Source organism: Rosa chinensis, chromosome 2 (assembly GCF_002994745.2).
Source record: "Rosa chinensis cultivar Old Blush chromosome 2, RchiOBHm-V2, whole genome shotgun sequence".
NCBI classification, from domain to species: Eukaryota; Viridiplantae; Streptophyta; class Magnoliopsida; order Rosales; family Rosaceae; genus Rosa; species Rosa chinensis.
This window is the reverse complement of record NC_037089.1, coordinates 48,416,579-48,441,930: the sequence shown is the minus strand read 5'-3', so window position 1 is coordinate 48,441,930 and position 25,352 is coordinate 48,416,579. Positions and strand designations below refer to the sequence as shown.

The 25,352-nt window shown below is 36.5% G+C and overlaps 2 protein-coding genes and 3 long non-coding RNA genes across 5 annotated transcripts; all 5 read left to right on the top strand.

The window, feature by feature from the left end:
* The first annotated feature begins 670 nt into the window (after window positions 1–670).
* On the top strand, window positions 671–1,805 carry LOC121051920. Its single transcript, XR_005807465.1, has 2 exons — window positions 671–1,108; window positions 1,546–1,805. It is a non-coding gene; the product is annotated as an uncharacterized LOC121051920 (long non-coding RNA).
* Window positions 1,806–4,735: 2,930 nt separating this feature from the next.
* Window positions 4,736–6,268, top strand: LOC112184427 (WD repeat-containing protein 48). The gene is made up of 6 exons (XM_024322686.2): window positions 4,736–4,765; window positions 4,956–5,186; window positions 5,228–5,307; window positions 5,641–5,676; window positions 5,812–5,932; window positions 6,041–6,268. The coding sequence occupies exons 1-6, from the start codon at window positions 4,736–4,738 to the stop codon at window positions 6,266–6,268; spliced, it is 726 nt and encodes a 241-aa protein (XP_024178454.2).
* Window positions 6,269–9,763: 3,495 nt separating this feature from the next.
* LOC121051919 lies at window positions 9,764–10,448 on the top strand. The gene is made up of 2 exons (XR_005807464.1): window positions 9,764–9,898; window positions 10,019–10,448. It is a non-coding gene; the product is annotated as an uncharacterized LOC121051919 (long non-coding RNA).
* A 6,673-nt stretch (window positions 10,449–17,121) lies between these two features.
* Window positions 17,122–21,831, top strand: LOC112184426. The gene is made up of 4 exons (XM_024322684.2): window positions 17,122–17,327; window positions 17,979–20,298; window positions 21,086–21,185; window positions 21,274–21,831. Exons 2-4 carry the CDS (start codon window positions 18,017–18,019, stop codon window positions 21,829–21,831), a joined length of 2,940 nt encoding a protein of 979 aa, XP_024178452.2. The 5' UTR covers window positions 17,122–17,327; window positions 17,979–18,016.
* A 1,321-nt stretch (window positions 21,832–23,152) lies between these two features.
* On the top strand, window positions 23,153–23,815 carry LOC112190655. Its single transcript, XR_002932487.2, has 3 exons — window positions 23,153–23,179; window positions 23,341–23,427; window positions 23,519–23,815. It is a non-coding gene; the product is annotated as an uncharacterized LOC112190655 (long non-coding RNA).
* Window positions 23,816–25,352: the final 1,537 nt, after the last annotated feature.

The window sequence follows — 25,352 nt, the reverse complement described above, 5'->3', positions numbered from 1 at the left end:
CCTCGCTTCAAATATTATTATTAATTTTTTTTTCCGGCTCTACCTCGGATCTGGATACATCATATCTTCGCATTGTTTTGCTCTTTGTTCTACAATCTTCTGACCATCTTTACCAATTGTTGAGAGAGAGAGAGAAAGAGAGAGAGAGAGAGATCGGTTGTGTTTGAGGTAGAGAGATAGATTGGAGGGAAAGTTTGAATCCTCAATCCGGGTTGAGAGATAGAGAGAGTTAGAGAGATCGGTTGTGTTTGTTTGCTTCGGACGAGGAGGTAGAGAGATAGATCGGAGGAAAAGTTTGAGTCTTCAATCCGGTAATTGTCTCGCCTAATTCTCAGGGCTGGTTGCACTTGGATGTGAATATTGTGGGTTTTGTTTAAAGTTGTGGTCTTTCGATGGAAACTTGGGGCCTCCGATTTGTGAATTTTTCATTGCTTTGTTTTTTGGTGAAATTGGGTTTTTGGTTTGTTTGTTTGATTTGGTTTTTTTTGCTCCATTGTTCCTGGTTTCTGTGATAATAGTGTTTGATTGTTTAATAAAATAAAATAAAAAAGGAAGATTGTAGATTGTAACTTCTCTTACATTCCACAACACACTTTTAATAAAAAATATTAAAAAAACACAAAAAATGCATACTGGCAGCTTCCAGAGAAAGCTTTAAGTAACAAGAAAAAAGGAAGCTATACTGTTCACTATAATTACAAATATAACTCTGTCAGTCATTGAGTTAGATGATCTGGATTGCTTGATCAAGTGTGGGACTCTTTCCTCTCTACGAGCAGGTTGAGCTATTTGTAGGGCAACTTTTTGACGTTACATTCTGCCAGCTTCTTTAGAAAGATTACTTTAGTGTAAGAGATGAAATTTTGTGTTTATAGTTTTATTGTATATCTAGGTGTCCTATAGAATTTTAAGCTGTAATTCTATGTTTGTAGTTTTATTGTATATGTGGGACTGTTTGTATGCGTAATTTGTTAAATGTTTTCAACTCAAAATTTAGTAGTGCCTAAAAAATTAAAAAATTAAAATGCAGGTCAGGAAGGCAAAGAAAAAGAAGCTTCAGCATGCACGGAAGACCATGGGGGATTATTGCACATTGACAGGATCACCGGTTAATGCCAATCTTCATTACTGAAGTATACTTTGCTCTCTTTTTAATAGTTATGTAACTTTTGATTCATCTAATCAATCCAATTAATCTGGCAATTTGCAGAGAACACAACACCAGCAACTACCTTCAAGAAGACCTGTCTGTACTACATTTGGTCATCATAGCCATGTAAGTATAGTCATGAAATTACATATAGCTAGGCTTTTATACATACTACTAATCTCTGTTTTTAATGGATTACTGAAATTTTTGTTTCCCTTTGGTTTATGATGTAGGGAAGATATTAAAGAGTTGAAAATAGTTATTATCTTATGAGCAATAATGTTCATCATAAGGTTTTCTATACATTAGAATTAGATAGACGTATTCCAAATAACTGTAAATTAGCTTTGATGATGTTCATGGTTTATGTGTTCTGCTTTGCCGATAAATTGTAGATTGATTCGTTTGTATCACATGTTCCAATCTTGCTTATACGTGGTCTAGCAAGGATATACCAATTTCCTTGAAGAAAGAAGAAATAAACATTGCAGGCTGGTTCTGCTTTCGGTGGGTATCCCATCAATACAACTCATGCAAGCAAGTTCATACTGTTGAAATCAAATGCACACCATCTAGAATATTAGATGCTTAATTTAACCTTCATTGTTGCTTCTGTTTGAATAAGATCATTATTGAAATAAGTTTTTCGTTCAGATTTTTTGCTTTCTTTTTTCTTTGTCAGTTTGTTGCTATTTGATAGATAGTCACTACTACAAAAAGTTAATCACACAACACCAATCACACAACGGAACAGAAATCATCTGTTGTGTGTTTAAGTAAACTCTATTGTACAACGGTATTAGTGATGTTCTGTTGTGTGAATGTCAACAAAATGATAACTTTTTTATCAGAACTCATTGCACAACGGAATTAAGTATTTTCCGTTGTCTGAGTCTTAGAAAATTTAGCGGCAGATTTCCCTCTACTTTGGAGTTTTGGTTGCCTCTTGAAACACTGAAATTTGGGCTACTAGGTGCAACGGTACAACTATTTCCGTTGTGTGATTGAAAACTGGGCGCAAAATTTTGAGAAAGCTTGCTTGAATGTCTTCCACTTGGTACACCTAGTGCAAGCTGTAGAAATTGCACAACAGATTTAAGCTATTCTGTTGTGTGAACTAAAAACATAGGCGGCAAGATTTTGAGCCCAAAGCAGTAGGCGGCATTGTTTCCCTCCATGTTTTAGCATTTTGTTTTTATGTAATACACTCCTACAACAGTTTGTTATAGAAACGTTGTGGGAGTGACTTGGAAAATTTATTGAGGGTTAATATAGACCGAGCCACATCTCGACCTAATTGCAAAGTACAAAACAAAACCTCTCGACCTTCTTGTCATCTTCTTCGCCACTTCTCTTCCCCTTCTTATCCAAAATGAAATTCTTGTGCCCTCCTCACTTCTAATCCAAACCACTAGTTCAATCCCTCAATTTACCATTTTCCTCTCAATTTTTCGAAATCCATACCAAATTTTTCCACAATTGAAAAAATGGGATTCGAATTGAACGCTCAATAGAGCATCAGTGAGATGAGAAACAACACGGAGAGTTCAAATCCGAGCGTCCTGACCTTGAGAAGCAGCAGTAGCGTGACTTCGGTTACCTCAATTCCAAATTCTTTTGGCGTTGAGACAGGGGTTGAGTCTAGCCATCTGCGACTCGACTTGTTCTGGGGAATCTCGAGCCTCTCGTTGTCGCTGTCGAAGATCTCGATGTACAGCAACATATTCATTTTGTGCCAGTCGTCGTCCAGGCTCCACCAGTTTCGCCCATGATGGACGGTGGGAACAAGGCCTACGAGAGCATTTTGATGCCGAATCTGGATCAGCAGAGCACCGAAATGCTCAATCTTACCATCCTCCAGAGAATCGATACTTTCGTCGAAGAGACCAAAATGTCACCTTCTACGAATTCAACATCGACATGTACCAATGGGTACCCCTCTTGCTCGCTCTTGATTATTATTTACAATTATGGTGTGAAAGTTTGGGACTTGATTCGATCCCTTTCTATTTTAATATTTGAATTTGGATTTGGGTTTCTGGGTGTGGAATCTTGGTAGGTATGTTGGGGAGGACCATGTCTGATTAGTTTGTTAGATAGCATTGTCTTCTCCTTTGTTAACTATGACCATGTCCTGCACGTCTCTGGCATATCTCTCACGCAGCTGTTTTTTGAATGTCAGAATATCAAACAGTAACGGGGTTTGTAATCCTTCTACATAGGAGCAATAGTTAGTTTAAAATCATCAGTGGAAGCCATGGCCAGATAGTAATCTCAACCAAATTTTTGGGTATTTTTCGGTTTTGGCAGAGTTGCAGGGATGTTGAAGGCTCTCTCTTTGTCATTAAGAGGTAATAGTTTTGATTTCTTTGTGCTTGTTTTGACAGTAACCCTCTATTACATTGTGTTAATTCCAAGTTGGAAGTGATTGTTGTTCAAGATTATGTATTGTCATTCTAGTTAAAAAATTGTTCTATCAACTTACATTTTTGTTTACCCTTGTTGGTAACTGGTAGCTTAAATTTTAGTCAATTGTGACCTTCAATTTGTTAGGGTTTCGGGGTTACAGAGCTTCGTAATGGACTAATTGGTTCACTGTTTGTTGTTCAAGTTTCTATTAAGCTTTGTGTTATAATGCATAATAAATGTAATTGCTTTATTGATTCTTGTACTTATGAATCTAGGAATGGAGTCTTGAAGGAATGAATGGATAACATGTTCGAGCAATTTTGTGTTTGAATTAAGAGATTGATGTGTGGTTCTTGTTTCTGGTTTTTCCTTTGCTGAGTTTTTTTTGTTTAGAATTTTGTTGCCTATAGACCATTGAAGTATATGATATTGTAGGGTCTTAATTCATGTTATTTTGGCATCCTATAGCAGAAAATGATGCAAAAAATGAAGAGGCTGATATTGAGGAGCTCATCAAAGAAGTTGCAGATCAGGTGGCAAAGTAATTGTAAGTGGAACAGTGGGCACTACATATCTTTAAGCGTCACAGCTGGTATCAATTTCTAATGTTTTGCTCTGTAAGTGAAAAAGTAAATTTCTAATGTCACAGCTGGTATCTAGTATAAATTGTTGACCATGGTTCTTGCTTTATATCTGGTTCTCTTTGTGTTCTTGTTTCTCGTTCGGTTCTTGGGTTTCTTGAGGTTATTCAGATTCTTTATATGCTGGGAGTTGTTATCTAGGTGGGTTGTGATTGGATATGGATTCCCTTATGTCAATTATGGTGTTCTAGTTCAGCTAAGGCACATTGTTTGGTTTTGTTGACAATCTTTTTCGGTTTGGTTGTTGCTGGAAGATTTTCATTTATTTACTTAAGTTGAAAGATCAAAGTATAGATTGGTTTTTCAGTATATTAGCTTTGTCTGAGATACAAGCACTATGGTTCCAATCTTTCAAAACCATTATCATTCGGTACAGCAGAAATATCTTTGACTTGACAACAAATTTATGCCTCCCCCTCCTTTCTTTTCTGGTTTGTAAGCTTTTTTTCACTATCTTTCAACCTCTGCTTGTTCAATTTGGGTTCTATAGGTTTTTTGGGTACTTCAAAGCTCACAAGAAACTTGCAGGAGCGGTATGGGGATTACTGAAGCATTGCGGTTGCAGGTAGAACCACGCTACTTTGGTTAATCTTTATTTGGCCGGGAGTTATACTTCATTTGAAATGTTTCTACTCTGCATTACATAGACCAACATCCTGTCTGTCTTTGCTTGTACCGTTTCATTTTTAATACAATTAATTTCTTTCTATTGAATAAGAAAGTTTCTGATCCTTTTATAGTGTCATGCATTTTAGAGAAATATTGTTGCCTCTGGTGGACTTGGAGGGGAGGTATTCATGTGGGATCTCGAAGCAGCCCTTGCTCCGGTCTCAAAGTCAGGTGATTCTGTGGAAGATGATTGTTCAAATGCCACCAATGGTTCTGGAAATGCACAACCGATTACAAGTTTACGTACTATCAGCTCTAGCAACAACATTTCTATGCACACAACTCAGGCACATGGATATGTTCCAATCTCTGCCAAAGTCCATAAAGAATCAGTTTATGCACTGGCAATGCATGATAGTGGATCACTTCTTGTCTCTGGTGGAACATATGCATGATAATGGATATGTTCCAATCTCTGCTTCTTGATTCTACTGGCAGGTTGGTTGGATTAGTTCTTCATAGGCTATGTTGATTGAATGCTTTATATGATTTTTTATATTTCTACATGAATTATGTTTTAACTCTACATAATCAAGCTTTGTTCTTAGATTGAATCCATTTAACTTGCGTATGACTCTGTAATCTGTCTAATATTTTTCTAAATGTCTTTCATTGATACAGAAAAAGACATTTTGCATATGAGTTAGACCATGATCTGAGATTAGAATGATTTATTCTTCCCATCTTATCTATTATATGTAGTGCTTCTATGCAATTTTGTTATGTTGTCAGTCCATTGACCAATTTCTCTTTGAACTTTCACTTTTGCAGGTTTTGCTTATCAGGATCTTCTGATTCAATGATTAGGTTGATAACTCACCTATCTCTTCTTTACCATGCAAACAATTAGCATTTAGATGCAAGATGAATTACTTATGTCATAAGTAGTTGGTAATTTGGTACTTTGTCCGTTATCCACCTAATTCTCTGTCTATTTTGTAGACTATGGGATCTTGGTCAGCAAAGATGCGTGCATTCTTATGCGGTGCACACAGATTCTGTTTGGGCACTTGCCAGTACGCCAACGTTTAGTCATGTATATAGTGGTGGGAGAGACCTTTTTGTGAGTACAGTTCCTCCTTACAAATTGACTTCCCCCAGACATCTTTTGTCTTTGGCTGTTTGGCTTTGTTGCTCATTGTTTAATGCTCAATTCTGTTTATATGTTCAGTTGTACTTGACAGACTTGACCACAAGAGAGAGTCTTTTGCTTTGCCAAGGAGAACACCCCATTCTGCAGTTGGCTCTAGATGATGATAGCATATGGGTTGCAACAACAGATTCTTCAGTTAATAGATGGCCTGCTGAGGGGCGCAATCCTCAGAAAATTATCCAAAGAGGTGGCGCTTTCTTGGCCGGAAATTTGTCATTCTCAAGAGCAAGGGTGTCCTTGAAATGAACTTTAAACTTTTTCCTGTTTACTTGCAGGAGCGGTATGGGGATTACTGAAGCATTGCGGTTGCAGGTAGAACTCCAGAAGCAGCTTCATGAACAACTTGAGGTATGCAATTGGAAGCCATGCACTGTCTTTATGTCTCTATACAAATGTGCTACTGTTTACATGTTGGGAGCTGGGTAGAGTGCTCAAGGAAATATAGTAATGTGAGGGTGAAATAAACTTCGGTCATACTTCCATTTAATTTCTTGTTTAAGGAGAGAAATTACAAATTTGTGCTCAATGTAAATGTTGTAAATGTAAATTTATGCTTCTCCTTTGGGAACTAGCTAAAGAAAAAGAAAACAAATTCATACAAGATTGTAGGTTCAGGTAATTTTAGTCATTGTTTTGTCTGTAGGAGGCACTTTCATGATACTGCAAGTATGTAATTGTTAGTTAGAATGCAGCAGCCATCAAAGCTAGCTAGAATGCTTTCTATTTTTGCTACATGGTATAGATGAATGTATGGATGATTGATAAATATGTATAGATCTATAGCAATATTTGGAGCAGAAATATGTTGAGCTAATTAATAGTATGAACTTTCTTTCTGCAGGTTGAGGCTGAAGTGTAAAAGTTGGAGCAGCTCAAGTCAAGTAAGCTCAAATAGATCATTTTGAAAAAGAATTTGGAACTGGAGCATCCACCCGACACACTAGGTGCAGCTCCCTTAGCACACACTATGCAAGTATGAGAGAACTTTAGTCGCAAATATTTCTCTCGCAAAGATTTGTTTGTATCAGCTTTTGCTATTTTTCAATGTTAGCTAGGATGTAGCAGCTATCAGGCTAGCTAGAATGCCTTCTTTTTTGGTTTTATGGTGTGGATACATGAATGTATAGATGATTAACAAAGGCTGCTAGCTCTTTTGGTACATTAGACGCTGGAATTAGAGTACTTCATTACGTAATATATATTAAGCATTATATTTGTGCAAATATTCCAGGTACAATATCCATAATGCATGAACAATAGTGAATTAAATTACGGGGTATGAATACGCATATGTCGTTAATCACACAACAAATAACTTGTAATCACACAACGGTCCCTATAAAATTTTGTTGTCTCATTAGTACTCACACAACCGTACAAATATGTATCAGTTGTCCAATGTTAAATCACCCAACGGTATAAAAACAATGTGTTGTATGACTTGTGAAGAATCCAACACTGAGCCTCACACATACAACAGTTACTTATGATACATGTTGTGTGAAGGAACAACCAACAACAGTCGCCATATTTTTCTGTTGTGTGACAAGTTAACCAACAACAGCGTGTACTTACTACTGTTGTCTGAGTGTTATGTTTCTGTTGTGTGAGAAGTTAACCAACAACGGCGTGTACTTACTTCTGTTGTCTGATCACCATCGAAAATGCGCCGCATCCAATTTCTGGCATTGGCATGCGCAGAACTGGTGCAACGGTTATAAGCAATGCGTTGTGTCTATGATATTCAGATAATGGTGTTTCACCGTTGTGTGAGTGTGCTCATCACACAACATCGAGATAGACGACAGACATGGTGCACATCACACAACAGATTTCCACCGTTGTGTGATGCAGTTTTTGTAGTAGTGAGTTGATCTCTTTCGTACGTAAAAATTCATCTTAAACTTTTCACCGATCTCTGCATTCATCAATTTTCAGTACCAAAAGCTGCAATTTGTCTCCTTCCTCATCAAACTTCATAAGGAAGAACAAGTAAAATAGACATTTCATCCTGGTTTGTATAAGATATTGTATTTGGCACTGGCAGACAACAGAAAACAACTTCTTCAAATTGAAGCAATGCTAGAAAAAAAAACGAAGCAATGAGGAGCAATTCAAACCACTAATCTCAAGTCAGTAACTAAAATAAATTGGCTTTTCTTCATGAGGAAAGTGTATCTTTGGAACTGCAATTTCTTTTCCTTTTATGATTTGGTTTATAAATTGCGAGCACATTCTTTGATTTTGCAAATCACTGTTTCCAATAATTAGCAAGTAAAAACGTACGACGATTCAAAGCCACTTGATTTATATGCCTGGATATAGAAGATCATTTCTTTACCCAAAATCAAATTCTGATCAAAGGGAAATAAATAAAATAACCAAGCAAAAATGCTGAAAATATGTTTCTTGCATTTTTCTTTTTTTATTGACTTGAGTTCTTTCATTCCCTATTCTGCTCCCCTGTTTGAATTTGATCTGAACAAGTTTCAGATCATTCCTATAGTGCTCTCATTTGACCTTCTCAATTATTGTTCAATTTGCTTTTCGTTGTAGAAACAATGTGACTTGCATGAATCAGACAGAGTTGTCAAGAAGCTGTTCCAACCTGCACTATATCTGAAATTGATTAATCTTGGTTTTCCTGGGCGTGACTATCAATTTGCTATCATCAAGACAACATTTTTTTTTAATACGCTGGTGACATTACCAACCGAACTCGGGAAGATACATATCACTGCAGTTGTTATGTACTACTTCAGATGATTTCCTAATGGTAAGTTTACTGCTTCTTACCAACTGCTTATTCAGCTACTATTCTCATGCTCTTATTTGTTTATAGTATGTAATATCATGCAATTAGTTTTTAAGGTAAGTGGATAGGTGTTTAACAAAACGGCAAAGTTACATGTGCAAATTTATTTGAACTTTTGTTTTGAAGCGTCAACCTCACTTTCAGGAGTCTTCTTCTCACACTCCAACACGTTGAAACCCTTTCTCATTTCATCTCATCAAATTCAAACTATACTATAAGCATTATCATAAAGTTTCAAATAGTAAGTACTTATTTCTTTGTTAATAAGGTGATGAAAATTAAACACTAACCCCCAAATTAGCCATTGATTTTTTTTCTTTCTTTTTCCTACCGGCCATGAAATAAAATGTCTATTACTTGATACTGTCTTTATGTATCCGCAAATGTGAGTTTTGGCTCAACAGTATTGAGTTTTTGGGTCATATTGTTTCTGCAGAAAGCATTAGTGTGGACACTCAGAAGGTGGAAGCAGTTTCTTTGGATTCTGGTGGCCCTAGCCAGGGTCTAGCGAAGAAAGCTACTTCTACTTCTGGTTCTGGATCGTCTATTGATAGTGGGGGTAGCAGTGGATCTGGATCCCGTTCTCGAAACAGATTTCATGTGGCCCAGACGACCAACAGGAGGCAGTTTGGTCGACGACAGCTACTGTCACTTTTTATTCTTTGTCAGGGAATTTTTGACAGGTGCGTTTTCCTTCGTTTGTTTCTAGCATCATGCTTTATACCAGAAATTTTGAAATTGTTTCTGTTAGTTGAAACTCTCTTTTTTCAAGGCATTTAGGCTTGGTTTAATCAGTAGTTAAGTAGATAAAAAGTACCTAAATTAAGAAATTTATGCGAATACAGGGGAGCAGTTGGAGAAGCTCGCTTTAGATGTAGGTTCTTCTTATGCAAGATATTATGATTAAAAATTAGAGAGATGAAAAAACAGAAGACTGGATTGGCATACCTACACACATCTCACTGCCTTGCGTCTGGTGATTTCTTCTCCTTGACTCAGAGTTTAATGTCAAGGGAAGGTAATGCCCTCTGTTCCAGTTGTGTACTACTCTATCTTCATTGGTAGATTATTTGTTTTTTTTTTTTTGATTGGTTGTTGATTTGTCTAAAGAAAAGGGTACAATTTATGACATAATAAAGAATGAAGTTTCTGAATTTAGATTGCTTGCTACATATGTGCAGATGAAAACTACCACAACAATTCCATACCACTTTGGCAAGTTACCGGCATTTCCATCCAATCCAAATTTTGCACCAATGCAAGCCGCCACAACTATTTGGCATATCAACATTTGACTTCCTCCCTCAAGGAAGAGCTTCCTCCTCTCCCACTTATCAACACCATACATCGAAACTATTGTTGCAGCAGCATTAACAAGTCCGGTGATCACAACTGATATGAGAGAAGCATCACTTCCCAAAGTTAATAGTTCATTTTTTTTCTCTCAGAAACTTTTATTAGGCAATAACTAATTTCCCAAAGTTTGACATAAAACAAGAGTAGCATATTTAAATGAATAGCTATAATACTGATAGTCTTGGCCTCTGTTGAGATTGTTTTACTATGAATAACTTTTGGTTTTATTTTGAACTTTGCTTGAACTTCCTTCCAAACTTCTTGAATCGCTCCTCTAATTTCTGCTTCTTTCAAACACTTCAATCAAATCTGTATACTTAAACAACCTATATATATTGCCTATATGTGTATCTCCACTGTTTTTACTCCTGTAATTCCTTTAACTCACAAACAACTAACATTTATATACAATTCACAAAGAATCCCAACTCCCGCGGCAACGCGCGGGCATACTTTCCTAGTCAGACTGTATACTAAGGTAGACAAGACCTACAACACAACCACCAACGACGTTGGTCAAACATTGCTCTAATCAGAGAACCGTTGTTCGGGTTAACGACCAGGGGCATAATCAAACTCAAAAACTGTCACTCCTCGATTTGCACCTCACCAAATATATTTCATTACAGTGTCGCGAGCTCTTAGAACCTAAGCAGAATGTTCTTAACTCAAGCCTTAAAAATCCGCAAGGCAAAAGAATGAAGATTTAAAATGCTTTGAGAATTTAATGTATTTGAGTGCACAAGCTTCTATTTAAATGAGGTGAAAACTTTTGAAATCTTTGAAAGCCAAATTCAAGTCCTTCCTAAACAAATGACGAAATATTGGTCCGGTTCAAAATCAAACTCCGATGATTTACAAGATATTCAATGTCACTCATGTGTACCAATCAAACAAGAGTTACCCTCAAGTATTATCCCTTATCTCGGTCATCCTTCAGTCCTAGTTAGCAACCGACTCACTACTATTGGTAGTTCTTGTCCTAATCACCAATCTGCTTTAGTTATTCAGTATGATCCATTCTTGTATAATGCTCAATTGGTTCCACAAACCACAGTAAATTACAATAAGGTTTCCCCTTATGTAACCAAAGTCATAGTCACCCTCTTTTATGTTGAACCATGCCTTAGTCACTTGAAATCTACTATATCTTATGAAAGCTATTTCCCCTGGCTTTCATTACACTTCAAGTCATCCTTCTCATTCACTTAAATTCTATTGAGAAATATTTTTCCAAATAAAATCAGTAACCATCAAGCCAATCTATTGCAAGAAGAACGAGTCAAAATGTTATACTACTCATTATACACAATCAACATTATTAATCAAGCTAAATGAAGTGATCCTCCTTACGTATATCATAACACGGAGGATGAAGTTTCATTTTCATACTATGATTACAAAGAGGGTTGGTAAAAAATCTTCCTTGATCAATCTGAGGATTTTAGTCACTCCTGGTTTCTTAATTTTGACAAATTCTTCAATGGAAAATTCCCGTTATGGTTTGGTAGCTGGTGGAACTCTCACAGGTGCCCTTTTGACCTCCTCTCGGAGCCCTTGCAAGATTCAGTAAAATATTTTGCAACCACTAAAAAGTTAAGTAAAAATCAAAATCATTTTCCAGTAACAATCCAATTTATGTTCAAATATAAAGTTCCTCGGATCCTAAAATGGCAGTATGAATTGAAAGATGATATTGTATCTCGCCATATTTTAGTAAGCGGTGGGATCAATTCATCCATGAGGGAGTTATCACTCAAATTAATCAAGAATTCCCAGTCAAAACAGCACAGTCACAGAAAACTCTTGCTGTCCAATCACCAGGTTCCTCTTTAGCTCATCTTATCTAAAGGGAAGTCCATAGCAGAATTAAAAGAGTTTGCCAGATAATTATTTGGAAATTCTGGAGATGGATGATGCTTTGAGTAAGAACTTGTAGATTGAGGCGTGTGGTACACTGCCCTTAAGAGTAGATGTCCGCCCTTCGGAGATTATATCTCGGTGTAGCAAGTGTTGACAGCCTACCCTCCAGGGTACAACAACCTAATCCTTGTAGGTGTACACTCACAATACTTGAATCGTATCGAACAAATTGAAAACTTGCTATTGGTGGAGTAGAACAATTAAAGGAAACACATTAGAAATTTTAGCCCTGAAAGGAAACAAAGGATTGAGATTTCTTGTGTGTTTTGATCTGGAAAGCTAGGGATTATATATATGGCAGGAATGATCAATGTAATGACAAATTTAATAGTAAAAATTAAGCTATGTAACTTATGTAACCGAAAGGAATATTATGACATTGATTAGGAAGAATCAAAACGTCTAATTAGGAATGACATTTATACTCTGTAACTTATGTAACAGAAAGGCAATAGATATCGTGACATTGATGAGTAAATCAAAACGGAATAAAGCAAATAATTAAGGAATGAACCACCATAATTGCAGATTTTGATAAAATAATGGTATATGAGAAAACTGATGAAATCTTGGTGTCAATCACAATCAAATTAAGAGAGTTAATGACTATTACCATCTGCAATTAAAGATCCAATGGAGGTTTCAAATATAGCTAGTATTTTGAAATATTCTACGTAAATTCCAACAATCCCCCACTATTTCAAAATACCAAAGATTCAAGGAAAGTGTAAATCTGTAAGATAAGGAATACCAAAAGAAAGTGAGAATCAATGCCTCAGAACTGGTGTCTTTTGGACTATGAACCAGCCATAGTACAAATTAATGTGACCCACGAAACCTTGGTGAAAATAAAATTTTCTATGAACCAAAATTTCTAATTGTGAATTAGTCAACTAACCATCCACATTAACTATCGGATCAAGTTGTTCGAAGCGGGTTGGCGCGAATAAGCCATGCGCCCTACCTGGATATTCATGAATACTCTAGAGAGTATGCCTTACTCTCATAGGAAGCGGCCCCACATTCACATCCATATAGGTGAATCCATCCAGTGTGTACTGCAAATAAACACACCACCCAAGTCTGGGCAAGGGAACTCATTGAGAACATTTGTTCAACCTTACACATTGCAGTTCAAGCACTATCTATTTACACCATAGGGAGAGATTATCAATAGTTTATTTGATAGTGCACCACTGACCAACAAGTGACTTGTTAATACTCATATGAACCTACTTTATGGGATCTCCAATCAAATAGGTTGGGTTACCATCACTCTCGATCTTTGTCTATAGGCATAAGCCCCATCCCTTCGATGTATCACTCACTAGTTTTCGGCCTAGTGGTTTTGTTAGAGGATCCGCTAAATTCAACTCTGATTTTACATAGTCAATAGAGATGACTCCATTCTCAAGCAATTGCTTCACAATATTATGTCTTAGATATATATACCTAGTTTTCCCATTATATGTTTTATTTTTAGCTCTAGCTATAGCAGCTTGGCTATCACAATGCATAGACACAGACGGAGTTGGTCTCTTCTATAATGGGATATCTGCCAAGAGGTTTCTAAGCCACTCAGCCTTTGAACTTGCCTTCTCTAAGGCTACAAACTCAGATTCCATAGTGGACCGAGTTATCACTGTTTGCTTGGAGGATTTCCAAGACACCGCACCTCCACCAAGAGTAAATACATACCCACTAGTGGATTTTGTTTCATCTGAATCTGAGATCCAGTTGGCATCACAGTACCCCTCTAGTACAGCAGGAAATCCACCATATTTTAATTCATAATTAATAGTACCTTTTAAATATTTCAGTACTCTTGAGATAGCACTCCAGTGGTCCTTGTTTGGACTTTGAGTGTATCTGCTCAATCTTCCAACTGCATAAGATATATCTGGTCTTGTGCAATTTGTTAGATACATTAAACTACCAATGATTTGTGCATATTCAGATTGAGAAAAAACACTCACCTCTATTTTTCTTTAATTGAATACTAGCATCATAAGGTGTTGCAATAAAATTATAATCAAAATGACCAAATTTTCTCAATACCTTTTCCACGTAGTGTTCTTGAGAAAGTGAAATGCCACCTTTGGTTCTAGTAATTTTAATTCCAAGAATCATGTCAGCAACACCCATATCTTTCATATCAAAGCTAGATGCTAGAAAAGATTTAGTTTCATTAACTATCTCAAGGTTAGTTCCAAAAATAAGCATGTCATCAACATACAAGCGTATAATTACATGTGAATCACCATCAGACTTGCAATATAAACATTTATCAGCATTGTTAATGACAAAACCATTTGAAAGCATAACTTTATCAAATTTATCATGCCATTGCTTAGGAGCTTGTTTCAAACCATACAAAGATCTAACAAGCTTACAAACTTTATGTTCTTTCCCTTTGACAACATAACCCTCAGGTTGATCCATGTATATTTCCTCATCCAATTCACCATTCAAAAAAGCGGTTTTAACATCCATTTGATGAATAACAAGATTATGAATAGATGTTGATGCAACGAAGACTCTAATAGAAGAAATTCTAGTCACAGGAGCAAAAGTATCAAAATAATCCACATCCTTCTTTTGTTTGTAACCCTTAGCAACTAAGCGTGCCTTATACTTATCAACTGACCCATCTGATTTGAGTTTCTTCTTAAAAAATCATTTACACCCTAAGGTTTTAGCCCCTGGAGGTAAATCTACAAGTTCCCAAACATGATTATAGAGAATTGACTCTAATTCATTATTGATGGCTTCCTTCCAGAAAGGTGCATCAATAGATTTAATGGCTTCACTATAGGTTTGTGGGTCATTTTCAACTAAGAAGGTGTAAAAGTCATCTCCAAATCTAGTTTCTTTTCTAACTCGTTTGCTCCTTCTTGGTTCTATTTCAAGATTCTCTCTAGGCTCTAGTGTAGAACTAGACGGAACAACAGATTTGTCTCTACCATGTTTCATACACTACAAAAAAAAATTGCAACGGCTACCACAGTTAGCGTCGGCGCAAAAATGCCGTCGCCATTGGTCATAAATTTGCTACGGGAAACAAGGCGTCGCAAAATTAAAATTGGTTTGCGATGGCTAATTAACGCCGTGGCATAAAAACTGATACAATTGCGACGGCATCTTTAATGCCGTAGTTAAATTTGTCCTGATCCTTGCTACGCTGTAGTTGCCGTAGCTTTTTTTATTTTATTTTTATTTTTCTTTTATACGATTTGGGTCTTAAAATCAGAATCAAAGTTGACCTAGCTTCACAAGGGGCGGGGAAACGAAAAATAGCCGCGCGCGAAAGTGAACCCAAAAAACTCAATCTTCCCGAAGAATGAAACCTCATACTCCATCTTCCCCTCCCCTCAACCCAAAAACTCTTCTCTAAAGACTCATCTAAATCACAAAAACCTCATACGCAGTACTCACCTTCGTCTCTCTCACTCTCTGGGTATGTATCTTCTCTCTCCCTTCAGTGGGTTCAATTCTATTAATTCAAATTATCAAATGAAAGAGATGAGATTTTTGTTGTTTGAGAGGAACCAAGTATAGAAAATTTGTTTGTGTATTTGAAATCACTTTCAATTTTTCTTATTTGTGGAAGAACCGTTATGTTTGTTGGTTTTGGTGTTTGGGTATGTCAATTGAGTGTTTGGGTATGTCGATTTGGTACTGAAAATCTCAATATGAATGGAGCTAACTTCAATTTGCTCTGTGGACAATTCAAAGCACTAGGCCTGATCTATTCCTTCACATGGTAGATAGCAATATCTCGGTTGTTTAATCTTTTCGTTTAGATGGTTTCAAGCCCTAAATCTTTTAATTTGAATTTGGCCCTGAATGGTTTTCAAGCCCTGAGTAATTAAGAGCTCTGGTTTTGTTTATCACTATATGGGTTCATTTAGTTGCTGAAGCTTTCAGCTAAATGGTATATGCATGTGTTTGTGATTATGTTTTAGTTTTCCGTGGTCCTATTCAGTGGTTGGTTTTGATACTTGGATATTTATATGTATTATGAGTAATGGCCTTTTATAGCTTGTAGGGTTCTTTGAATGAAAACAGATATATACTTGGTTTTGTTGGCTGGTGTTTAATTTGATTAGCTAATAATGTGCTATTTGTTTATAAGAGATAGAACTAATGTAATGTGAAACTCGAATATATGTGCTATTTCTTTATCAACTTGTCTTCAATTTTTAATTGTCATATTATGTAGAATAGCAGTATATGATATGTAATATAGTCCTTCCAGCCTTAGCACTCTCCCTATGGATCATTTTGGAAGGGGAAAAAAAATGATGCTTATACCTTTGGGGACAAAACGGGACGAAATTTTGTTTGATGATTTCATTGCTAGTGTTCTGATTTGACTGTCGAAATTTTGGTATTCTTTTGCAAGTATTCAAGATTAGGGTGAGCTATAGCTACTTGATCAGTTACTTGGTCAGTTACATGGTCAGTTGGTCAGTTACATGGTCAGTTACATGGTCAGTTACTTGGTCAGTTACTTGACCAGTTACAGTTACATGGTCAGTTACATGGTCAGTTACATGGTCAGTTACTTGGTCAGTTACTTGACCAGTTACAGTTACTTGGTCAGTTACATGGTCAGTTACATGGTCAGTTACTTGGTCAGTTACTTGACCAGTTTGACCAGTTACAGTTACATGGTCAGTTACTTGGTCAGTTACTTGACCAGTTACAGTTACTTGGTCAGTTACATGGTCAGTTACATGGTCAGTTACATGGTCAGTTACTTGACCAGTTACAGTTACTTGGTTAGTTACATGGTCAGTTGGTCAGTTACATGGTCAGTTACATGGTCAGTTAGTTAGTGGATAGTTTCTTAGTTTCTGGGCATAAAAGTAACGATGTTCTTGTTACTTTGACATGGTCAGTTTAATTTGTCCAGTTTTCTTATTGTCGTTAGAAAACTTAGAAGCTTCCACAAATGTGGAAATCTTCAGCAAAGCACCAAAGAGTTTTGTATTGTGTTTGGTTCATGCATGTTTACTGATTTTTCTGAATTTCATTCCCTTTCAGTTAATTGGTTTTGTTTGCCTGAAGCACTAAAGTTTGATACTTCATAACCTGTTTGCATCTTATTGTTTGGCTTTGCAGGTTATTTGCGTATCACTTGGAGGCTAATCTGCTCTGTCCTCTATTCTCTATCATCTATCTTCCACTCGTCATAGAAAATTCAAGGTAAGCCTCAACTTTTTTGTGTCTTGGATGAGATTGTTGGGTATAAATGCAGAAGCTATCTGCTTTATCTTTTTGTTTGCTGCTTTTATATATATTTTTGTTTAATGTATTTTTGAACAAAGCTTATATGTTTATTGCAACTGGAGTATATGTTCTTTGCTTAATTAATTACCTTCTTTTAGGGACTGAACTAGCTTATAGTAATTTTATACTTTTGATGTTGGAAATTTATAGTTTTTGTGTTGTATTTTGATGGCAGCTCAGTTGTAGGCAATGTTTCTTCACTTTGGTTAATTGTTTGAAGTCCTTTGTTTGGTTAGTAGTCATGGTTATAATTTGATAAACTGTATTTTTCTTGGCTATTTGACGTAGATGTTCAATCTGATTGCTTAAGGAGAAATATGGACAAATCATGGATAGATTTAGCAGATAGGCATTCTCTAGCATATTATGATGCAATAGATCAATTTTTGACTTTTGCATACATCAATAGGGATCTGGGTTCAAGGATTTATTGTCCTTGTAGAAAGTGCGAAAATCGTTATCTCTATGTAAGATTAGTTGTGCGGCAGCATCTTCGTGATTATGGTTTCTTTAAGAAGTATAGGAAATGGGATAAACATGGTGAGCCTAATCATTATGTTCATCCAGTGGATGGAAATCAAAATGGTATTGGGTTAGATTCTTATATGGAGGATGATATGGTCAGACTTGTCCAAGAAGCTTTAGGAGCTCCTAATGTAGGAACACATGATCAGACTAGTGAAGAAAACTCAACTAATCCTAATGTAGGGGCAAACGAACCTACCAAGAAGTTCTTGAAGCTTCTTGAGGATGCAAACCTTCCATTGTATCCGGGTTCTAAGAGACACACAGCTTTGTCATATACAGTTCGTCTTTTGCAAGCGAAGGTGCTCCATGGATGGACAGATAAATCCTTCAAAACTTTACTTGAGATAGCAAAAGAATCTATGCCTGAAGGTGTGCAACTTCCCAAGTCATATTATGAAGCGCAGAAGTTAACAGAAGATCTCGGATTCACTTATGAAACAGTAGATGCATGTCCTAACAGTTGTATGTTGTTTAGAAATGAAGACATAAATTTGGATGAATGCAGAATATGCAAGACATCTCGATGGAAAGATAACAATGGTAGTTCAAATGATGTTGCAGCACTTGGGAAACGAAAAGCAGCAAAACAAGCAAGATATTTTCCTTTAAAACCAAGGTTACAAAGGTTGTTTATGTCTTCAAAAACAGCAAAGCTTATGAGATGGCATGGAGAGGAAAGAACCGATGATGGTGTGTTTAGGCATCCTGCAGACTCTCTTGCATGGAAAGATTTTGACCAAAAACACACAAATTTTTCGGGAGACATTCGCAATGTAAGGCTTGGGTTAGCATCTGATGGATTCAACCCATTTAGGTCTATGAATATAGTTCATAGTACCTGGCCTATCATATTGGTTCCCTACAATTTACCACCTATGATGTGCATGAAGCAACCCTTTATATTTCTATCTGTTCTTATTGATGGTCCTAAGGCACCCGGTGATAAAATTGATGTCTACATGCAGCCACTGATTGAAGAATTGAAGGAACTGTATGAAGATGGTGTAGAAACATTTGATGCGTTCAGCAATGAAATGTTTAAAATGCATGCTGCATTGTTGTGGACGATTAATGACTTTCCTGCCTATGCCAACTTGTCGGGGTGGAGTACAAAAGGTGAATTTGCTTGCCCATCATGCAACTCTGAAAGTGGTTACCAACGGTTGAAGTTTGGTAAAAAAGCTTCATACATGACTCATCGGCGGTGGTTACCCTATGATCACAAGTATCGAGCAGATTCAAGGTCATTTAATGGCAATACAGAATATAGAAGGAAGCCTAAAACTTTATCTGGTGCTGATCTTCTTGCACAATTGGAATCAAATGGTGTTCTTACAGAGTACAAGCGGGAAGATCTAGAGCGAAGGAAGGTGCTTGGGGTGCAAAAACCTGATAATGATCCTTTGATGAAAAAGAAGCATAATTGGAAGAAGAAAAGTATATTTTATGAGCTTCCATATTGGAAAGACAACCTGATACGTCACAACCTTGACGTGATGCATATAGAAAAGAACATTTGTGATAATGTTCTTTTCTCAATATTAGGAGTTGCTGGAAAGTCTAAGGACAACTTGAATTCTCGTCGTGATCTGGAACTTATGGGAATTAGGGAGCAATATCATCTAAAGAGGAGAGAGTCTGGTACAGAGTATGCTGATCCAGCTGAGTTTGAGATGAACAATAAGGGGAAAGATATGTTCTTTTCAGCCTTATCAGGATCACGAATGCCAGATGGAGCTGCTTCCAATATTGCACGTCGAGTACGTTTACATGATCGTAGTATTGGAGGTCTTAAGAGCCACGATAACCATATTCTATTGCAGCAACTTATTCCTTTATTTATACGAAGTTCTTTACCAGAGAATGTGGTTCAGGCATTGATTGATCTGGGTAGTTTTTTTAAACAGTTATGCTCAATGGATAATTGTGCAGCAGATCTAGAAAAGGCTCGTGCTCGTATAGTGCTGACACTTTGTGAACTTGAGAAGATATTTCCGCCATCATTCTTTGATATAATGGAGCATTTACCAATTCATTTAGCTGATGAAGCATTAATTGCTGGTGCTGTAATTTTTCGGTGGATGTATCCTATTGAGAGGTATCTACTGACCTTGAAGGAATATGTGCGGAATCGGGCTTGTCCTGAAGCATCAATGGCTAAAGGTTATTTGATGGAAGAGTGCATGAACTTCTGTACTCAGTATCTCAATGATGTGGAAAGCAAGTTTAATAGACCAGCAAGGAAAAAAAATGATGACGATATAAACAAGGGAAAAGACTTTGTACTTGAGGAAATTACTCGGACACAAGCTCATCGATGGATCTTATTCCATACAGAGGCAGTCACACCATTTCTTAAGTATGTCATGTTGCTTATTGTTTTGTTTTTTTATAATCTGCATATAATCACATGGTCAGTTACTTGGTTAGTTACTTGACCAGTTACAGTTAATTGGTCAGTTACATGGTCAGTTACTTGGTTAGTTACATGGTCAGTTACTTGACCAGTTACAGTTACATGGTCAGTTACTCAGTTACTTGGTCAGTTACATGGTCAGTTACTTGACCAGTTACAGTGACATGGTCAGTTACTTGACCAGTTACAGTTACATGGTCAGTTACTTGGTCAGTTACATGGTCAGTGACATGGTCAGTTACATGGTCAGTTACTTGACCAGTTATATGGTTAGTTACTTGACCAGTTACAGTTACATGGTCAGTTACATGGTCAGTGACATGGTCAGTTACATGGTCAGTTACTTAACCAGTTACAGTTACATGGTCAGTTACATGGTCAGTGACATGGTCAGTTACATGGTCAGTTACTTGACCAGTTATATGGTCAGTTACTTGACCAGTTACAGTTACATGGTCAGTTACATGGTCAGTGACATGGTCAGTTACATGGTCAGTTACTTGGTCAGTGACATGGTCAGTTACATGGTCAGTTACTTGACCAGTTATATGGTCAGTTACTTGACCAGTTACAGTTACATGGTCAGTTACATGGTCAGTTACTCAGTTACTTGGTCAGTTACATGGTCAGTTACTTGACCAGTTACATGGTCAGTTACATGGTCAGTTACTGAGTGGATAGTTTCTGAGTTTCTGGGCAGAAAAGTAATGATGTTCTTACTACTTTGCAGTGAACATCTTATTACTATTCGACGACAATTTCCTGCTGCAAATGAACACTATGTTCAGAGAGTTCATTTTCGGGAATTTGCAAACTGGTTTAAGGAGCATGTATGTTGCTAGCTATAATTAGATATATTTAGTTCATCTTTCGGTCTCTTATAGTGTGCAGTTTTTAACTATTGTTTACCTAAATCAGGTTATCAATTTGCAAAGAACAAGTTCTGTATTGTTATCAGAAGAAGTTATTGCTTTGTCTAATTCTCCTAGTCCATCAGCAAAGAGATTGACTTCTTACAATGCGAATGGGTTTTTCTTTCGAGTGAAAAGTCTTGATAATCATCGCTCAACACAGAATAGTGGTGTAACTTTACAAGCAGACAAGAATCTTTCTATTGACTCCTCACCATACTATGGGAGATTGACAGATATTATCAAAATCTCTTATGGTATTGATATCAAATATGTTTTGTTTAAGTGTGATTGGGTTAATCCTGCTACAGGTATAAAGTTAGACCATTTTAACTTTCCTTTAGTTAACTTCAAGCGTTTGTTGTACAAAAATGATTGCATAGGGGATGAACCCTTCATATTGGCATCTCAAGCTCATCAAGTTTGGTATGCTCTAGATCCTTCAGGGCAAGAATGGCTGAATGTTGTTGACATGCCTTCAAGAGACTTATCCCTTGTGCAAACTAACAATACTGAAGAAGCTAGTATTTCAAGCGAGTCAATGGATGTTGAAATGGAGGATTGAGACCGTAACTTGTAATATAGTAGATGTAGGTTAAGATGGCACTTATAGGTGCAGATTTTTGTGTGCATAGGTCTTTTTTGTTTGCTGGAACTTGGTATTCATGTATGGAATATATGATATTAATTACGGTCTTTTTTGGACAATGGAATGTGATTCTGTCATTTCAATTTATAATAAACTGTGGTATTTCTATCATATAAAACTTGTTGGTTATTTCAATTCGAAACATTATGTTCTCATATAATTGTAAATGTTCTTTTTCAGTTAACCATGAAGAAAAGGAAGATTGGTCGACCGCGCACCATGTCTGAATATTTGAGTTCCAGCAGCTCTCAATCTTCAAGCAACAGCATTTCCTCATCACAACAGCCATCACCGTCTTCAAGATTGCCACCACCATCTCCTTCCCCTCCACCTCCTCCTCCACCTCCTCCACCTCCTCCACCACCGCCACCCCCTGCACTACCATCTCCACCAGCAGGTACATCAATATCTAATATATTTGTAATGTAGTATCTTTTTTGTTTTAAAGTTACAATTTGATATTTTTAAAACTTGGTTAGAGATGGAAGTACAAGCTACTACTGAAAGTTCCAGAGGTCAAAATAAGGGTATCTCAGAATGGAATACTGGAGTTAAAGTCGAAATCAAGTTTGATTCTACCTTCCAACCTGTGGGAGATAGGGCTGCCCAATTAAAGTCGCAGTTAGGACAAATTGTAAGGGATGGGCAAAGAATTCCCCTTACAATAATTGATTGGAAGTCTGTTGGAGCTGAAGTGAAAGATGGAATATGGAAAGAAGTTAAGGTACATATGTCATTTATATTTGTTGGTAAACACTTGAATGAAAGAAAAAAAAACTTGATTCCATGTATTTGCAATTAGTTTTTGGTTTTGATTTGTTTTAAAATTATGAAGCATAAGTACTAGTTTCAAGTATAGACTAATCCTAACCTATCAATGTTTCGTAGGATAATTTGCTGAATGTTCCAGAAGGATATAAAACTGTGTGTTTGAGATGTTGCAATAGTCTGTGGAAGGATCATAAAAGCAAAACGAAACTCAACTTCTTTGAGAAAAACAAAGAAGATCCAGATATTCTTTCAAAAGTTCCTGCCAATATTGTGACAGAGCAATGGAGTGAGCTAGTTGCCTATTGGAGTAGTGAGGAAGCTAAGGTATTAGTGGCACAATATTTATAAATAGATTATCGAATACCAGAATCACTACCATTTAACCTTGACATTGATGTTGCAGATGATAGCAAGAAGAAATTCTATCAATAGGGAGCTTCGTGGACCAGTTCATACTACTGGTTGAAAACACTTTGCTCAATTACGATTTGAGGTATTCCACTGCATTCTACATTTATGTGTTTCTTCGGTAGGATGAGTTTCTTCTTTTTTCCATTTCATCTATAAATTTGATTCTTGTATTGAAATCTGAAAATATGTAAATTTGGATTGGAATATTATAGATTCAGTTTGCTATTATTTTGCATTTGATAGATGGAGCAAAATGGAGAAGAAACTGATAAGATGAATGTGTGGAAAAAAGCACGAGACCAGTCAAAACCAGAAGTAGTTGAAGTCATTGTAAGCTTTATTTTTAGTATATTGTATGATAATGTTTCAGTTTCTAATTTATATGTTCTTTTCAAGCTGGTAATTCTATACTTGAATGTAGGAAGAATATGAAAAACGACTTTTATTAGAACCTGAGGACCAAAGGAACCTTTAGGTTGTCAAAGACCGTATATTTCATGAATTGATTGGAGAGGATGGCCATGGATATTGTCGCACCTATGGATCTGCCGTGCCTAGAAGATTTGTCTACCCACATGCACCAAATTCCTCTGAAACCACTGATGATATAATACAGAAAGTAACTGAATCTGTGGCAAAAAAGTTTCAGGATCAGCTTAATATGCTACAAGCTCGAATTGATTTTTTGGAGAACAAAGAGAAGAGAGGCATAGATCAAAATGGACAGGTTTATCATCACAAGAATAATTGTTTGAATATTTAGCTCTTATTTGATGTGCACAATTTATTAGATGGTATTGATGAGATAATATAGCAAGACAAGAAATATGAAGTAATGCGGAGACATTGAGATTTCAGTTTGTTTTGACAAGAAATATATAGTTGGTGATAAGATCTATTCAGCTTTGACAAGAATTGTTTAGTTTAATATGCTTCCCTATATAGATCATATGTTGGTTTTGTATAAAGGTCTCTAAAAGGTCTTTTTAGTGGGATGTTTTTCCTTGTTTAAGTATGTCACTTTTGTTAGTTCTGTATGTGTATAGTAGGCAGGTCGATGATAATGTTTTATTATGATCATATATGTCCTCAGTCCTACAATTGTTTCAAGTGTCCTCAGTCCTACAATTGTTCTATTATTTGATCTGTTTCCCCTTTGCTGTTATTTTATCAATGATGAATATACATACTAGATCAACTTGTAAAAGAAACACTAGCTTTGATGACACTTGGTTTGAAATTTCCTCTCATACTGTCATTCTCTTTGTAATATGATTATAAAAACTGATGCAACCTGCGAATCTGCGTGTCTGGTTATTGGAATTGGGTTATGGTGTGACATTGAAAAAGGGTGATATGCAAAGCCATACATGATATATCTAATTTTTTTTTTTTTTGATGTCTTAGGTTTCAGATGCAACTAGTGACCATGAAATTCGGAGGGAGTCTGTAGGAGAAGAAGGGAATCCAGATTCAAGCAGTGATAGAGCAATGGGCTAAGTTTCAATATGTTATTGCATATTTTTGTTAAGTGTTACTCTTGGTTGTCTTCATTAGGAACTTGGTTTTGGGCATAACTTAATTTGTACTTCTTTTAATTACCTATAATGATAGTGCAACAACTTAATTACATTGCAATGAAATAGATGAGTTAATGAACAATATATGTGTTGTGTATTGATATTTTTATCCCATTTTTGGATATTGCAAAAATACAGGTTTTGTTAAAAAAAAAAAATTGGTTGGCTACTAGCATCGGTGAATTGCCGTAGCCAAGAATATATTTCTATATAACACCACACCGAAGCTATGGCAACGAGACCGTAGCAAAATTTGCTATTGAAAAATTGGCGGGAAGCAAATTAGTTTGGCAGCAAAAAAAAATTGGCGGGAAACAAATTTGGTAGGAAACAAATTTTGGCGGGAAGTAATATAATTATCTTAATATTAATTATGCTGCGACGGAAATTTGCCGTAGTATATTTTGTAATGGCGACGGCATTAGGGGTAGCATGAAACCGTCGCAGAGTAAGTGTCGCAAAGATCTTTGCCGTCGCAAAAGTGGTTTGCGACGGCATTTTGCCGTGGCTAAAGATATTGGCGACGCCACCAACGGCGTCAGAAGCTTTGCCGTCGCAGAGCCGTCGCAAATGCTTTTTTGCCACGGCAAAACAGCTTTTCGCTACGGCAGGGCGCCGTGGCTATTGCAATTTTTTTTTTTAGTGATAGGAAAAACATTTTCAAAGAATGATGCA